The sequence below is a fragment of the Meles meles genome, chromosome 17, assembly GCF_922984935.1.
Source record: "Meles meles chromosome 17, mMelMel3.1 paternal haplotype, whole genome shotgun sequence".
Classification (NCBI taxonomy): Eukaryota; Metazoa; Chordata; class Mammalia; order Carnivora; family Mustelidae; genus Meles; species Meles meles.
In genome coordinates, this window is record NC_060082.1 from 53,706,268 (window position 1) to 53,721,050 (window position 14,783).

At 40.0% G+C, this 14,783-nt stretch overlaps 1 protein-coding gene and 1 pseudogene across 3 annotated transcripts in view; one reads left to right on the forward strand and one right to left on the reverse strand.

The window, feature by feature from the left end:
- The window catches only part of KCNK2 (potassium two pore domain channel subfamily K member 2), a 221,474-nt gene that overhangs the window by 68,612 nt on the left and 138,079 nt on the right, over positions 1-14,783 (reverse strand). For all 3 annotated transcript variants that reach the window (XM_045981939.1, XM_045981940.1, XM_045981937.1), the window contains exons 4-5: positions 3,580-3,740; positions 362-548 (exon numbers count right to left, since the gene is read on the reverse strand). In XM_045981939.1, coding sequence (XP_045837895.1) covers positions 362-548; positions 3,580-3,740 — 348 coding nt within the window. The remainder of the gene's footprint in view (positions 1-361; positions 549-3,579; positions 3,741-14,783) is intronic.
- On the forward strand, positions 10,560-10,872 carry LOC123928200 (annotated as a pseudogene).

Below are 14,783 nucleotides of genomic sequence, written 5' to 3' on the forward strand. Positions count from 1 at the left end.
ATCTGGACACAGGGACAGAGACACAGAAAGAAGGAATGTCGTGTGATGTCGTAAGCAGAGATGGGAGTAATGGAGCAGGACAGGCAAGGACGGATGGCCTCGTCCACGAGCTGGAAGAGGCCAGGAGGGGTTCCACTTAGAGTCTCAGAGGGACCATGTTTCAGTAGTCCTCTTGATTTTGAAATTCGGTGAGGACATGAATTTCTTTTGTTTAAAGCCACCCACTTTTGGAGCACTTGGCTCATGACAGCAGGCTTGGGAAATTAAGACAGACACTGGGTTGTGCTGTACACCTGAGTGGAAGGTCTAACTAAAGGACACGGGTTAGGAGAGCAGGGTCGGTGCCAGGAAAAACACTTACCTGCCACGTAGTCGCCAAATCCAATGGTGGTTAGAGTGATGACCACAAAATAAATGGCGTCCAGGGCACTCCAGCCTTCTATGTGCTTGAATATGATCGCGGGCAGGGCAACAAAGAGTACGCAGCCGAACAGTATAAAGATGATCGTCGAGATGATGCGAATCTTGGTCTGACTAACATTCCACTTCTAAGGATGAGAGTGGAGAGAGCAAGAGAGAGACACTGATTGAGATTTATTGACCATGGGCGTACCTAATACCCCGTTCTCAGCAAATTCGCAAGTGAGGTCGTTATTTTTTTCCCCTTTTATAATGAATGTTCAGTTGTCTTATAAAAATTGGGCATAACACAAAGAACCCAAAACAATCAATACCAATGACGGTGCACATAGCTTTACAACAGGCAAAATGCTTTTGAAATAAATTAATTTGCTCTGAGCATAGTTTCAGTTGTACATCATTCTTTGTTTACCTGATTTACTTTTGAAATATTTCTATTCTGTGGGCATACTACTGACTGCGGGCCAAATAGATTCTAGAAATATATGAAGATAGACAAAACTGACCCATGGACAAAATAGTTTGTATTGATAATTGAGAAAATGATTAATTTTATGAAAAATTTCCTCCTCACTCCTGTGTTTTCCTATCATTGTTCTACCAATTACACTGAAATACTAACAGACTTAAAGTCCATAGTTGATTCCTCCGTGAACCAGATGAATTGTCTCTCTGTTCTGTGGCCTTAAACTGTACAACTAAATAGATCAAGCCTGACAGGTAGGCAAGGCTGAATCTTAAACACCTTTCCACTACAGCTGTCTTTTCAACCTTCTTCTCTTCTCAAGAATCTCCCCCGTATCCCATACTACGTTTGTACACATGGCAGTTTATCTCCGAATCTTCATTTGAGGCTAATCACTGTATATTCTCCATCTGTTAACTGGTTCTGTCCTATCTGCTATGAAAATTACAGGTCACATGCCCACCATATAAAACCCACTGAGTTTTAGAACTTGAAAATTTCCTAGAGATAAAGATCTATGAAACCACACAATGGAAAGTGAAAAAAAACTTTCTCTAGCCTACCGTCCTTATCACATATGTGACATTTAAATGAACTCATGTTGGTCAAGTTCTCACGACAGCGTCTAGTACCAAGCGTGGAATCAGGACCACTGGAATGAATTCACCGCCAGGACACAGGCCGTGTTTTAAGCACCGATGTAGATGCGGCATGAAAAACATCACCTGGTGACCAGTGGGCACCCAAAAATTTTGGGGGGAAAAATGCATAAACAAAAGGCGGAACCAGAAGTATAAATACAGAGAGCAAACTGATGGTTGCCCGAAGCGGGGAGAGGGGGGAAATGGGGAAGATGGGTGAAGGGGAGAGGGAGATACAGGCTTCCAGTTATGGAATGAGTAAGTCAAGGGAATGAAAGGCACACTGTAAGAAAAACAGTCAATGATACTCTAATAGCAATGCAATGGGCCAAACGGTAACCACACTTGTGGGGAGCATAATGCATAATGCATAAGCTTGTCAAATCACGAAGTCGTATACCTGAAACTAAGGTCATGTTGTATGTCAATTATACTCAAATATAAAAAAAAATTAAGCAAAATAAATTTGTTGAATGAAGGAACAGTTCATCATTACCAAGTTGATGCCACTAATCTTCCCTCTTAATTAATAAAAATACAAGATACTTTTAATATCAATATAAGAAAAGCATATTACCCAGAATGGGACGAAATTCCTATTTTACAATCATCAACCTATTCTGTTCCAACTATAGAAATATCTAAGAGGGAATTTGGAACTGGAAACATAACTAATGCTAGAAACTGGAACTATAAATTGAAAAACCAATACTCAGTAGACTTATTTTATCAGGAGAATTACATGTAAAATACTTCATTGAAATGTTTGTGAAGAGATGAAGAGATTATTGAAGAGTAAATAAAATGTATTTGTAACACAGATGATGGGAGTAACATCTTCTTTACAACCCCCCCTCTCGTGCAACTATTTTCTTGGTCATTTTCTTCAGGAATAAAAACTTGTAATCATTGTGGTATTATTACTATTTTTCATTTACCATTCTAATAAAACCATTTTCATTTTACTTATCCTTTTCTATTGAGTATAATACAGCCACGAACATCTTAAGACGTGTATATTACTTTTGGTTCTACTAAATTACATCCCTTGGATAAGTTTCTATCAGTGACATCACTGAATTAAAGTATATGATCACTTTTATCGTGTTTGCTAAATAAAATGTCCTTCACAAAAGGGCTATATAAATTTAGAACACCACCAGCAATGAACAAAGGTACCAAAGCAAATTTTAAATTAGAAAACACTGTCAGTTATTTACTAGCTATGTTAAGTATGTATGTGTGTATGTATTTTAGATTTTTACTTATTTGAGAGACAGAAAGAGAAAGTGCACGCAAATAAGCAGCAGTGGGGTGGGGTGGAGTGGGGAGGTAGAATGGGAGGGAGAGAATCTTTTTTTTTAAGATTTATTTATTTATTTATTTGACAGAGATCACAAGTAGGCAGAGAGAGAGAGAGAGGAGGAAGCAGGTTCCCCGCTGAGCAGAGAGCCCGATGTGGGGCTTGATCCCAGGACCCTGGGATCATGACCTGAGCCAGAGGCAGAGGCTTTAACCCACTGAGCCACCCAGGCGCACGGGGAAGAGAATCTTTAGCAGATTCTGTCCTGAGTGAGGCGCCCGACTGGAGGCTCCATCTTACCACCCTGAGATGGTGACCTGAGCCAAAACCAAGAGTCAGACACTTCACTGACCGAGTCACCCAGGTGCCCCAAGCTTTTATTTATTACCTCTAACTCTCAAAGTGCCTCTGCATTGCCAGTACCGTTATTCATATTGTATAAATGACCACATGGAGATTTCAGGGTAAAATAACTAGCTTAAGAGAATACAGCAAGTCAAGACATCTGGAATTGGAAGCTAAGATTGTCAGATTTCTACTTTATTTCTGCATATTTTTTGTTTTTTTTTCCCATGCACTAATTTATTCATTCAAATTAATTACAAAAATATGAAGTGAGTTACATGCTAATAGAGGTACATATAAAAGGTTATGGAAAACCCAATAACTTGATTGTCTACTCATACCTGAGGTGTTAGAAAAATTTAAAAAAATTTAAACATATGTAGTTAAAAGGCGATTATACTTACAATAAATGTATCTTCCACTTTTGCAATTCCTTTTCCAAATATGGTCCCTAGTTGATCACCAACTCCAGCCAACAAAAAACCAAAAAGGGGAATTCCCAGTAAGGCATAGATGATACAGAATATTTTCCCCCCTTCTGTGCGTGGTGAGATATTTCCAAATCCTAAATACAAAAAAAAAAAAAAAAAAAGAATAAAAAAATAAATTATCTTCAGTTGTTTTTAAACGAGTAATAGTTTAACACATAGGACATTGTTAAAAAGAAAACTGAAAGAGGACTCGGGCTGTCTCTGTTTTGACCTCAAACTTTTCTGCTTGGTTTCTTCTTTCCATCTTGGGGCGTGGAGCAGGCAGGAGACAGACTCTACTGCCTCAAGCCATAGCGTCTGCCCAGAGCCAGCAAGACCCTGCCCGTAACTGACTCCAAGACAATGACGGATTTAACCTGCACATGCCCACCCACATTTGCCCCATATTTTCCTGTGTAAACCTGGAAGTATTATTGGCTTTTTGGAGACAGACTTTGCAATGTTAGTCCACTGTCTTCTGGTGTTGGCCTCACTGAAATCAATTCCTTTCTGGTTTCATCACCACTCATTTCTCTGCCTTCGGATTTTATCAGCAGTGAGTGTCTGAACATGGTCTGTTTGGGACCGTGAGCCAGGGGCTCTTACTCCCCTATGCCCCAGTTACAAAACCACCAGCCCAAAATGGTGCCACTTGGGCTGAATTCCCAAACTGGTGATTAATAGCTGATCTGACTGCATTTTCAACTTCACCCAGAAATGTAGTCTTAGTCTCAACCTGAACCAGTCAGGAATTTTCCTATCAGAAGCAAAGTGTCTGCCGCATGGCCCTCTCCATCTCCCCCTCCCCGAAAAGAAGATGAAGTGATCTGCCTGATAAGACCTCCTGAACTTCCCTCTCAGGGAAAGTTACCTTGTCTGGAAAAACCTTTTCTTCTGTTAGTGACTTTCTTGCCCCCACCCTTATTCTATAAAAATGTTGTGCAATTCCTCTGAGCTCCCCTCCACTTGCTAGATGGGATGCTGCCTGGTTCATGAATCATTTAATAAAGCCAATTAGATTTTCAAATTTACTCAGTTAACTTTTGTTTTTCAGCAACCTCAAGGGTAATTCATAAATCTCCCAATGTTAAAAGATATGAATCACAGATTTTTAACATATAAGAATCCCTTTTAAATAAATATATATTTTTAAAGACTTATTTATTTATTTGACAGAGATCACAAGTAGGCAGAGAGGCAGGCAGAGAGAGAGGAGGAAGCAGGCTCGTCACGGAGCAGAGTGCCCAATGCGGGGCTTGATCTCAGGACCCTGGGATCATGACCTGAGCCAAAGGCAGACGCTTAACCAAGCCATCCAGGTGCCCCACATATATTTTAATATACAATATTCCAAATAAGCAAACATTTCAATAATCTACAAAGTATAGTTAATGTTCCAATTAAAATTGATGATGAAAACCAAGGGGGTAACACATGCAATAAAACCAATATTTTCATTAAACACCCTTCTGTCTGTCTATACTGATAATACTGATAACTGCAGGGCTCTCATTGTCATTTATTTTTTTATTTGTTTGACAGACAGATCACAAGTAGGCAGAGAGGCAGGCAGAGAGAGAGAGAGGAGGAAGCAGACTCCCTGCTGAGCAGGGAGCCCGATGCGGGGCTCGATCCCAGGACCCTGAGACTAACCCACTGAGCCACCCAGGTGCCCCTCATTATCATTTATTGAGAAGAACATACTGCCTTAGGATGTTCTGAGGATTTCAAAGGGGTAGGGAAGCAAATTTTGCCACCCCGAGATATGACTCTTTGGCATCCTGATTATTTTAAGGTGGTTATTTTTTTAAGAAACTGTGGGCACATGAGAGACTCTGAAAACCAAATACAGGTCACACTTTTGCAGGAGACATTTACAGGTAGAAGGGAAATCTCCATTTGGAAGGGTGTCCCCCTCAGTACCAGGGAGGCGGGGAGGAGACTAAATCAGTAGAAAATGTTATTGGTGGAGAACGCATGGACTGAAATCTGCCTAACAACTTTCCTCTTCTCTGCTGTGCTTTCCCTAGTAACCTCCCAAACTGAAAAGCTGTGGTCACAGCTTTATTCTGGGGGCGGACTGGAAACAGCCACTGTGCAAGTTAAGATCAGTGGTTCCATAGAACTTTGATTAACTTGCAGGCTATAGCCCATGGGCTCACTTCTGCTTCTAATTTTCTTTTCAGAATCCTATGTTTTGCTTGTACCTGGGATGTAGGCTGCTTAATTCAGATTCATTGTCATCTGGATCCATATGCTTCGTATCATCCTCAAATCCATTCCTGTTGTGGTTTCCTCAATACCCTCCCTGCCTTCAACACACTATGGACTGTCCCCCTCCCCATTTTCATGTTTTCTGCCATCTCAGTGCAACTTTTTGGTGAGGTGAGGTACACGCATGTTTATATCAAACAGCTTGTAAGGTAATTTCATGTTTGTATCAGATGGAAATAGATATTTGGATTTACCAATGTCTTAGCACGTTAAATACATGTTAAATCCAATTTAAAGTCCACAGATTTATAGTAAGGTATGCAAACATTATGGCTTTTAAAAGCATTTCCTTTAAAGTCTAAAATTAACTGATTGAAAGAAATATGAGGAAAGGGGCATCTGGGTGGCTCAGTTAGTTAAGCATCTGCCTTCAGCTCAGGTCAAGATCTCAGGGTCCTGGGATCGAGCCCTACATTGGGCTTCCTGCTCAGCAGGGAGTCTGCTTCTCCCTCTCCCTCTGTTCCTTACCCCTGCTTGTGCTCTCTCTCAAATAAATAAATAAATAAATAAATAAATAAATAAAAGGATAAATACTCTGGAAGAGTTTGACAATATATTACAGCCATTCCTGGATTCCTGACTCAAGAGATATGCGGCCTTCAGTAAATTATATCCTAATTTGGTAAAGGTTATATTCCTATTATTATCTACCTCATCGAGTTAGGTATCACATGAAAGGTGCTCAGGAAATTTTTTCATATGGTATATGGTATATTTAGGTGGTATAATATATTTAGGTGGTATAATATATTTAGGTGGTATAATAATAATTATTTTTTATTTAGGTGGTATATTTAGGTGGTATAATAATGTTTAGGTGGTATAATAATATTTATATTTAGTTGGTAGAATAATAATTATTATAATTACTATTAATCATACTGTTGGTAGTAAGTAAAGATGAGCAGATCAATGTATTTAGCCCGGTCAGTGTACAAACTATTTAATAGCCAGATTATTGGGGTCATGAATACACAGCGTTCTTCACTATGTTCTGTCAAACCAGGGGTGCCATCCTTTAGAAGGAGCACTGGCAAAATAGCATGCATAGAAGAAGGCAACTTTTCACATATGGTGTCTACACATTTATCTCATTTGTCTCCCCTCTGTTCTTTTTTGTTCGTATCTACTAATGCCTTGGAGTGCTGAACACCAGAGCAATATGTACAAAGGATACAACAACCAGGGCAAGTGTGCAAAGGGCCTGGAAATCTTGTATGAAGGTAATTTTAAGGGAAAATTTTTAGGCTGAGCTATTTGGGACAGTGCACCACTACTGAATGCTATCCAAGAAGGAAACTCAACAATCTCAGCTCTGTCCTGTAGTCTATCATCAATCAGCAGAGTAGCAAGAACGAGAAGGCCCTGCTAAGTCAGCAGGGTGGACTGCTTTGACACAGGTTCTTTGATTATTCCAGACAGTTTTTTGCTAAGATCCAACAATGTTCTTTATTGCCTCTCCGGATGAATAAGTACGTGGTCAGAGGTAGGGCTGAATTCTGAGTCATCCTATTCCATCCCATTTTCTCTTTTTTGATTAAGAGGGAAAAGGTCTTCAGAGTTCTAGCCATAAGAAGTAAGCTGCCTTCAGGAAGGACCAGAGATGAAAAATAAGGGATGCTGTTAGTGAGCCCTCCTGCTCAACTTTAGGCTCCAATAGTTAAAACCAGAAATAGATAAGACAGCTTAACTCATGCTCCAACTAAAATCCTCTGTGCTTCTTTCTTACCACATGTTTTAAACATTCCAGACACCAGACCACAAAGCACTGATAGCAATGGAATGTCTAGAAGACTCCACCTCACAGGTCCCCTTCCCTGCCCGTGACCCTGACCTCATGGTAACGTACTGACCCTCATCTATGATTGCATGCTCTACCCGCTCTCTTGCATGCAACCCCCTGCCCCTAATCTTTCTTTATAAAACTCTAGGTGTCCATCTTACTGGTGGAGAGGTCAGTTGTTAAGACTTGAATCTGCCACCTCCTCCAGCTGCCAGCACCCGAAATAAATTTCTGCCTTTCTCTTTTCCAAATCCTTATCTCTTGAGTTATTGGCTTCTCTTATCATGAGTTTATCTGTTTGTTGGGCAGTGGTGTTGACAAACCCAGGGAGGAGCTTTGCTTCTGATTTGTCCAGGCCCCTCGGGATTCCTTGGAACAGAGCCATTGGCCAGGGCAGCACACCAGAGCTCACCCATTCATTTCCCGAGTTAGCAGCTGTGACAGATTAATAGATAATAATACAATTTTTAAAAAAAATTCTGACTGTAGCATTGTGACAAACAGGCCCTAATGTTCAAAAAATAAAAGTCTAGCTGTCAGACAGCTCAATTTGATCTGTTCCTTGAAAGCTAAATGGGCATAAGAAACAAAGCCTCCAAGTTTTCATCCATCATTGACTCAGAATCAACCTGCAGGCCACTGGAACATCTTCAGAAAAGCTGACAGAAAGCCTGTTTCCATCACCAATGCAATAACCCAAGATCCAAAGAGAATTCGAGATATAAGGAAAGCCAGTCTACCTTTCATTGGTCAAAAATGGGAGACAGGGGCTTTATAGCATCTCTGTACATCATTTTTATTACCTCCAAGTCAAAGTTAGCAGAAGAGAGACCAAGGAGAATGAAGGAATGAAGTTTCCTGAGATGTCTTCTGTTGTGCCTTCCAAATATGTCTTTCATTACCATTATACTGAGCTGTATGATGGATCTGTGCCTCCTAGTGACATCCTTCACAGACTGACCACTTCCCAAGGACAGACACATACAGTGACTCAGCAATTTTCTGACATAAAGGGAATGCCTACAACTCCCCAAACATTTCCTTGGGTGAGAGAATGAAATGGCTGATCAGAGGATGGTCCCTCATGAAACTCTCCCCTGAGTAAAATAAGAGGAGACTTCCCTCCACAGATTACCACATATTTTAAGCAATCAATGGGCACTGGTTAAATGACTTGATTCTATCAACGGATTTGTGAAAGGTATCCATTGATTCTAAGCAGTAAGCTAAGCTTTTACAATATTAATCATTGCGACTGTCTGAATTTCCTGACTCTTTCCCTGGTCAGTTAGCAACATCTTCATTGCCTCAGCGCATAATGGATTGTTACAGCTAGAAGAAAAGAGAAAAGACATAGTATTGTTTTGTTCTCTTTTAACTTCTAAATTAAGGTGTTCACAACAAAATGTATCCTTTGAGGAGAGCAGAAGTCAGTTTATGGCATAACATGCAAAATAAGAGAGTAAAATGTATGCCTTCCAAAGAGCTTGAGGGAATAGACAAGACTGACCAGGGATGGGGCATGACTTTGGAGGAGGTGCGGTCAAGCAGAAACCAGAGGACAGGACCTTGAGGTGGGGGATGAGGGGCAGGTTCCAATGGTATACTTGAGCTCACCTGAGAGATCTTAAATCATCAGGATTTTTTACAAGTCAGTTGACTTCACATTGGTAGCCTGGAATCAGCTATAGAAGGAATATTTATACCACAGAAATTGACAAGCAATATAATTTAGCCTCCCTCACCTAATATTTACCAATATGCTACAGAATAAAATACAGTGAAATTTAAGAGACTGTATGTAGTCTGTGCCAGAGATCTGGAGGGAAGCCAAGCCCATGCCTGTGGGCCAACCCTTGATATTTATATTTATGTTCACCACTAGAACCTATCACTGCTGCTTCACTTTGCTCTAAGGGAAGGGCCTTCCCTGGAAAGCTACTATAAGTACATTGTAAGTGGACCATCTAGCAGGAGACCCAAATATGCCACTCTCATTTGAATAGTCTCAATTGAACAGGCCATTATTCTGGGATCATGAATTAATACTACAAATAAATAATACCCCTCTTCATGCACTGTGCATACTTGGCAATTATTTAATTATTTGTAAGAGTTCATTTAATGTCTATATTCCCCACTTGGCTATGAGTTCTATGAGTGGAGACATTGATTTATTACTTTTATAAATATTTTTACAACTATAATTCCAAAATCTTTCTGACTTATTAACTAGTGCATAATTGGTAATCAGTAAGTTTTCTTCGTGGACTGACTGACATATACATCTAAAAAACTCACAATACTTTAGAAAGTGGAAAAAAAAATACAGGGAAGTAGAATATCTCTGTATGGGAATTTAAAAAAATCAAATTTCTCCCCCACTAATTATAAATTTATTATATTTGCAATCAAAGTTCCATAGTTTAAAAAATTTTTACAACTTAATGAGATGATTCTAAAATTCACCTGGAATAAAATTAATAGCAGTCAACACATATTCTATTTTATTTATTATTTTTTAAATAAAGTTTTTTATTTACTTATTTTTAAAGATTTTAATTATTTGACAGAGAGCACACATGCAGAGGGAGGGGCAGGCAGAGGAACAGGGAGAAGCAGGCCTCCCACTGAGCAGGGAGCCCTATGTGGGTCTCCATCCCAGGACCCTGGGATCATGACCTGAGCTAAAGGCAGTTGCTTAACTAAGCCACGCAGGTGCCCTCAATAAATATTTTAAAAGCAGACTAATGTGAGGCAAAGTCTGGTTCCAAACTAAAAAGGTATTATCTATAATTTTAAGAATTAAAACAATATGGCACCCTTCTGCCGTGGGAGCAGTTGCGGAGCACCAGCCATGGCTCTGCCCCACCCCATGGCCGTGGGCCTCAACAAGAGCCACAAGGTGACTAAGAACGTGAGCAAGCTGGGGCACAGCCGCAGCCATGGGTGCCTCACCAAGCACACCAAGTTCATGCGGACATGATCCGAGAGGGGGGAGGCTTCGCTCCCTATGAACGGTGAGCCATGAAGCTGCTCAATTCTCCAAGGACAAGCACGCCCTCAAGTTCATCAAGAAAAGAGTAGGGGCAAACATCCATGCCAAGAGAAAGAGAGAGGAGCTGAGTAACGTCCTCACCGCCATGACAAAAGTGACAGACAAGGACTGAACCCTCACACCCCCCGTGTAATAAAGCCTTCTTGGAACTTGAAAAAAAAAAAAAAAAAAACCAACCAACAAACAAAAAAACGGATGTGGCAAAGTAATGAAAGAAAACAACAGAAACCACAGAAAGGGATCTCAGCATATAAATGAAAATTTGGTATTTTATTTCAAGTCAATATAGAAGTAGATTATTCAGTAAGTAGTGATGGAATAAAGAGTAAGTCATTTGGAAACAAATGGTGTCCTTGCCTCACATTATACACTAATATTTTTTGAATGGATTAAAGCATCAAATATAAAGAGCATATAACCATAAAATACTACAAAAAAAGGGCAGGAGAATAACTCTTTAAGCACAACTTCTAGGACAGAATCATAAAGAAGTTAAAGATAAACATGGCTATACAAAAAAATATAATGATGCTGTATGTCAGAGGAAGTGCATAAACTCTATGCAAAGACCAAAAGCTTTTCCAAGGGGCAGTGAAGAAAGAGCCAAACACCTTTCTTGTGGGTCTTCCGAGGGTTCCCCTTGGTCAAAGAGCCAAGCTTTCATTTAATTTGTCTGAAGTTGGATTGAATCTATAACGTTTGCACTTGTGATCTGAGATGTTCTAAATTAGACTGCCACCAAGATTATATAAAACTTGGATTATTAAAGCTATATCTGTTATAGGGAAATAAACATATTCAAAATGGTAAGTTGATAAACCCCAAGTACATCATTGGCTTTGTGTATACCTGAGATTTACTGAAAGCCTGTCAACCAGCCGACTTTAACGAACAAGTTCACATCCACTGAAAAATGTCAGACTAATGAAAAGAAATGAATCTTGCCATTTGCAACAATGTGGATGGAACTAGAGGGTATCATGCTTAGCAAAATAAGTCAATCAGGGAAAGACAATTATCATATGATCTCCCTGATATGAGGAAGTTGAGAGGCAACATGGGGGGTTTGGAGGGTAGGAAAGGAATAAATGAAACAAGAGGGAATCGGGAGGGAGAAAAAACCATAAGAGACTCTTAATCTCACAAAACAAACTGAGGGGTGCCGGGGTGGGGCGGGTACAGAGAGGGTGGTTGGGTTGTGGACGTTGGGGAGGGTATGTGCTATGATGAGTGCCATGAAGTGTGTAAACCTGGTGATTTAAAAATACCCCTGGGGCTAATACATTATATGTTAATAAAAAAATTTTAAAAATTTAAAAAAATGTCAGGCTGAACATGTAATAAGCAATACCTTTGGATAATAGTAGTCTTTCTACCCTCTGAGTGAGATTTACAGGTAGTGAGTAACAGAGTTAAACTATTTGGACTTACTGGCTGCAGTGTATGTATACCAGATTTAAGAGTTTTATTTAATAGTATTTCATGAAAATCTTTGCTCTCTTAGCCAGTATTCAATGTGGAGACTGTAGTTTATGATGATGTTTATTGATAACAGCAATGATAAAAGCAACAATAATCTGAAATCGCACTTATGTGGACCCTTCTAGAGTTAAACACAATAAAAAAAAAAAAATCTAAGTAATTCTGACCAAAAATTTAGGAGGTAGAACTCTAGTACTCCAATCTCATGGAAAGAAAATTCAGGTAAGAAAAATACTGCATACTATTACTTTACTCTGAGCAATTCTATATCATAAAACACTAAGTTGTATGCAAAAAAAGAAGAAATCAAATATCACAGCAAACAGTATGATTTAATTCTGTTCAGTGACAAATTATTCAATAATTACTACATGCCATTCACTGTGCTAGATACTCAGGACAGAAAGATGAAGAAAACACTAGAATTAAAAAATTCCAAATTGTTAATAAAATCAAATAAATATGCCATCTACCAACATAAAAAGAAAAAAATTTTTATTTTTAAGAATCTCTACACCCAGGACGCTTGGGTGGCTTAGTAGGTTAAGCCTCTGCCTTCGGCTCAGGTCATGATTTCAGGGTCCTGGATCGAGCCCCACATCGGGCTCTCTGCTCAGCGGGGAGCCTGCTTCCCCCTCTCTCTCTGCCTGCCTCTGCCTGCTTGTGATCTCTGTCTGTCAAATAAATAAATAAAATCTTAAAAAAAAAAAAAAAGTGCACTCTTAGTGTTAAATATGATAAATAAATATATACCCATGCCTAGACACATCATAGAGAAACAAAGAATATAGAAATAAAGATAACATTTTGAGGAACCTCCATGCTGTTTTCCAGAGTGGTTGCACCAGCTTGCATTCCCACCAACAGTGGAGGAGGGTTCCCCTTTCTCCGCATCCTCGCCAGCATCTGTCATTTCCTGACTTGTTAATTTTAGCCATTCTGACTGGTGTGAGGTGATATCTCATTGTGGTTTTGATTTGTATTTCCCTGATGCCGAGTGACGTGGAGCACTTTTTCATGTGTCTGTTGGCCATCTGGATGTCTTCTTTGCAGAAATGTCTGTTCATGTCCTCTGCCCATTTCTTTTTTTTTTTCCCCCTTTTTATTTATTTATTTATTTTTTTCAGCGTAACAGTATTCATTCTTTTTGCACAACACCCAGTGCTCCATGCAAAACGTGCCCTCCCCATCACCCACCACCTGTTCCCCCAACCTCCCACCCCTGACCCTTCAAAACCCTCAGGTTGTTTTTCAGAGTCCATAGTCTCTTATGGTTCGCCTCCCCTCCCCAATGTCCATAGCCCGCTCCCCCTCTCCCAATCTCACCTCCCCCCAGCAACCCCCAGTTTGTTTTGTGAGATTAAGAGTCATTTATGGTTTGTCTCCCTCCCAATCCCATCTTTTTTTTTTTTTTTTTGTTTTTGTTTTTTTGTTTTTGTTTTTTTTTTTCCATTTTATTTATTTTTTCAGCGTAACAGTATTCATTCTTTTTGCACAACACCCAGTGCTCCATGCAAAACGTGCCCTCCCCATTACCCACCACCTGTTCCCCCAACCTCCCACCCCTGACCCTTCAAAACCCTCAGGTTGTTTTTCAGAGTCCATAGTCTCTTATGGTTCGCCTCCCCTCCCCAATGTCCATAGCCCGCTCCCCCTCTCCCAATCCCACCTCCCCCCAGCAACCCCCAGTTTGTTTTGTGAGATTAAGAGTCATTTATGGTTTGTCTCCCTCCCAATCCCATCTTGTTTCATTTATTCTTCTCCTATCCCCCTACCCCCCCCATGTTGCTTCTCCATGTCCTCATATCAGGGAGATCATATGATAGTTGTCTTTCTCCGATTGACTTATTTCACTAAGCATGATATGCTCTAGTTCCATCCACGTCGTCGCAAATGGCAAGATTTCATTTCTTTTGATGGCTGCATAGTATTCCATTGTGTATATATACCACATCTTCTTTATCCATTCATCTGTTGATGGACATCTAGGTTCTTTCCATAGTCTGGCTATTGTAGACATTGCTGCTATAAACATTCGGGTACACGTGCCCCTTCGGATCACTATGTTTGTATCTTTAGGGTAAATACCCAGTAGTGCAATTGCTGGGTCATAGGGTAGTTCTATTTTCAACATTTTGAGGAACCTCCATGCTGTTTTCCAGAGTGGTTGGACCAGCTTGCATTCCCACCAACAGTGGAGGAGGGTTCCCCTTTCTCCACATCCTCTCCAGCATCTGTCATTTCCTGACTTGTTAATTTTAGCCATTCTGACTGGTGTGAGGTGATATCTCATTGTGGTTTTGATTTGTATTTCCCTGATGCCGAGTGACGTGGAGCACTTTTTCATGTGTCTGTTGGCCATCTGGATGTCTTCTTTGCAGAAATGTCTGTTCATGTCCTCTGCCCATTTCTTGATTGGATTGTTTGTTCTTTGGGTGTTGAGTTTGCTAAGTTCCTTATAGATTTTGGATACTAGCCCTTTATCTGATATGTCGTTTGCAAATATCTTCTCCCATTCTGTCAGCTGTCTTTTGGTTTTGT